Raw genomic sequence first — 3,263 nt, forward strand, 5'->3', positions numbered from 1 at the left:
TTAAGACACAAGACCCAACACTCTGGATGAGCTTAAGACACAAGACCCAACACTCTGGATGAGCTTAAGGCCGTTATCGAAGCATCCTGGGCCTCCATAACACCTCAGCAGTGCCACAGGCTGATTGCCTCCGTGCCACGCCACATTGAAGCAGTCATTTCTGCAAAAGGAATCCTGACCAAGTATTGAGTGCATAACTGAACATAATCATTTGAAGGTTGACTTTTTTTGTATTAAAAACACTTTTCTTTTATTGGTCAGATGAAATTTGTTAATTTTTTTGAGATTGGGATTTTTGATTTTTCTTTACTCTTTTGCCAAAACCATCAATATTAAAACAATAAAAGGCTTGAACTACTTCAGTTGGTGTGTAATGAAACTAAAACATATGAAAGTTTAATATTTATTAATACATTTCAGAAAATAATGAACTTTATCACAATATGCTAATTTTTTGAGAAGGACCTGTATTTCAAGAATTAGTCCAATTCCAAGTAAAATTTTCTTACTCCACTGGCAGAAATTTTGACTTAATTTGAGTCAAATTTTCAGACTAACAAGACAAATAATCTTACACATTCTGAAAACAAGATTATTATTCTTACACATTCAGTTCTTGTTCAGTAAATCAGTCTCAAAACAAGTTCAAAAAGTCTTTTTGGCTGGATTTAAGATTTTAAAACTTGGTTAGGTTGACAKTTTTTGCAGTGTAAATAAACTTTACGACAATATATTTCTAAAAGTTTTAGTCCATGTCACAAACAAAACAGCAGGGATTTATTAACTTACTTATTCAAACAACAGTTTGCAGGATTCACTCCAGTTCTGATTGTTCTGGAACTGTTTTTTCTATTCTCTAGTAAGTTTCTGTTGATTCAAACTGATGATATGAATGAAGTCCTTGGGACAGTTGGTGGGTTTCTTACAGCAGAAGGACCAGATGATGTGTGAAATGTTTTTATTTAGGTGAAACACTGAAGAGCTGAGGAATTCATTATTCCTCTCAACACAAACACATCTCAAATGTATTAAACTTACCGTATTTATTCAAGTATAATACCATACCATACCAACTTTTTTTAAAAAGCACTTTAAAACAACCACAGCTGATACAAAGTGCTGTACATTAAAACAACAACATAATAAAAAAGTGATTAAAAACAGTTTAAAAACAAAAACATACAATTTAAAACTAAATCCCTAATACGTAAAATTAAACCCATAAAATCATCCATAAATTTAAGGGGTAGTACTGTACTAGGATAAATATTTTTACTTATGTATTTTAACTGAAAAATCTGCTTCAATCAAGAAAATGCCTGAGTCCAGAAATGAGACCGTGTCGTAAAATCAGTTGAAACGAGCTTACCTCTGACTCTCCTCCGTGCTTCAGAACAAGATAGTAACAGATCCAGGCAGGAGACATGATGTGAAAAAAGGGGGAAAAGTATTCCTGCACCTTAGTAATGATAACGAACTAATGACATTAGCGTGTGACCGGGCCGCTCCTCGAACAACAACAAACACATGTTCGTCTGTAATGGCTGCCGTCTACCGGTGTTCTGAAAAAGTTTGTACCCCTGAAAAAAGTTTCCCCACCAGAGGGGGCGCTCGTGAGTAGGAAGTAATCTGCTTTTCCCCCACAAGATGGTCCAAATCTCATGTGAAGTCTCTGACTTTTGTGTTGGTGCCTCCTGGTGGACTATGTGTAAAATGCCAGAATTCATATGATGCTGCTACAGCTGATACTGTATATATTTGTTGTCAAAATACCTTTAAGTACATATGTTGTTAAAATAAAATGAACAGTCCAATGATCATTTTACTGATATGTATAAAGACTGCAAAGGCTGAAAAATCTTGGTCTGTATAAAATTGGAGGTAGTTTGAGGATTAAATTCTTTATGCTTTTTAAGCTCCAAGAAGTGGGGGTTGTATTATACATGAGATCGTATTGTACATGAATAAATACGGTAGTTGTCATACATTTTTCTGGTCTTGTAAGTTTCAGTAAATGTTTATGAATTTAGTTGCAACAGTTCAGTAAGTTGTGGTCTTTTTCACCCTCTCGTGCAACAGATTCACATTACAGTTTTGGACAACAATGACAATGACCCCATCTTCTCCCAGCCTATCTACGAGGTCACTATTTCAGAAGATACGTCACCCAACACAGAGGTGGTCCAGGTTCAGGCGTCAGATCGAGACGAGCATCACCAGCTCACCTATGCTCTGTACAGCTCCATCGACCCGAACAGCATGCGCCTGTTTCGGATCCACCCATCCCTGGGCATCGTCTACACCTCTCAGAGACTGGATCACGAGGCCTGCACCCAGCACATTCTCACAGTCATGGTGAGACAGGCTCTGTTTGTGGTCCTTACACCCAGTGTGTGAAACTTATGCTAGGACTGAGTAGGACTGATAGCTGCTCAGTGTTGGTCTGGAAGTCAGTGAAGCATTGAGCATTTGTAGATGTCTTGGTGCATCTCTGTGTTAAGGCCCTGTCACACTAGACAACTGATGAAGATTTTAAAGGCATCTACATTGAAGGTGGAATTGAAAAAAATCAACAGAAAGCTTCTTTTCAGTGTGTACATATTGTAATTTGAACAAATTGATCAAATATATAATGTTTATTAGCAATTTAGTCATAAAAATGTTTCATAAGTTGACATAAGTTGTCTAGGGATACAGGGCCTTTAACACCTCATCAGCCTTCATTTTCTCAGAATAACTAGATACCGCATAGCAGTAACAATGACCCCCGCACACACAAATGCACCCGAACTCAGAAGTCTTTATTCCTAATGAAAGTTATGCTACTAGGTGCATCTCAAAATTGTAGTGGCTTGGGTGGGGGTCTTTTTTGGGGGGGTGGGTGTTGGTTGACCCCTCATCAGAGCTAAACGACAAAAGAAAATCTGAAGCGAGCTATAACCATTTTTGTGTGTCCAGATACTCCTTTTTCAGATAAATTGGGGGGGGGGACTGATTGGTGGGCCTGATGGATAGAGCTTTATCAGAGCTAAACAACAAAAGAAATCTGAAGCTTCTATGTTGAACAGTTTCTGAGTTATAAGCATTTTTGCATGTCCAGACACCCCCCTCTTTGGATGGTGCCCCCTCCTCAAATATGGGGTCTATCGTAAAACCGTTGGCTGGCGCAGTGTAGGTTGGACTTATCTACAGTCTTGCCAAATTTCATGTTGATCGGTGCAGCAGTTTTTGTGCTACGGTTGACCAAAAATCACTGAAAAAAA

At 38.0% G+C, this 3,263-nt stretch overlaps 1 protein-coding gene across 7 annotated transcripts in view; it reads left to right on the forward strand.

Moving 5' to 3' along the window:
- The window catches only part of fat3a (FAT atypical cadherin 3a), an 87,207-nt gene that overhangs the window by 19,345 nt on the left and 64,599 nt on the right, over positions 1-3,263 (forward strand). For all 7 annotated transcript variants that reach the window (XM_014029365.1, XM_014029368.1, XM_014029371.1 and 4 more), the window contains one exon: positions 2,080-2,355. In XM_014029365.1, coding sequence (XP_013884819.1) covers positions 2,080-2,355 — 276 coding nt within the window. The remainder of the gene's footprint in view (positions 1-2,079; positions 2,356-3,263) is intronic.

Source organism: Austrofundulus limnaeus, unplaced genomic scaffold (assembly GCF_001266775.1).
Source record: "Austrofundulus limnaeus strain Quisiro unplaced genomic scaffold, Austrofundulus_limnaeus-1.0 Scaffold890, whole genome shotgun sequence".
NCBI classification, from domain to species: domain Eukaryota; kingdom Metazoa; phylum Chordata; class Actinopteri; order Cyprinodontiformes; family Rivulidae; genus Austrofundulus; species Austrofundulus limnaeus.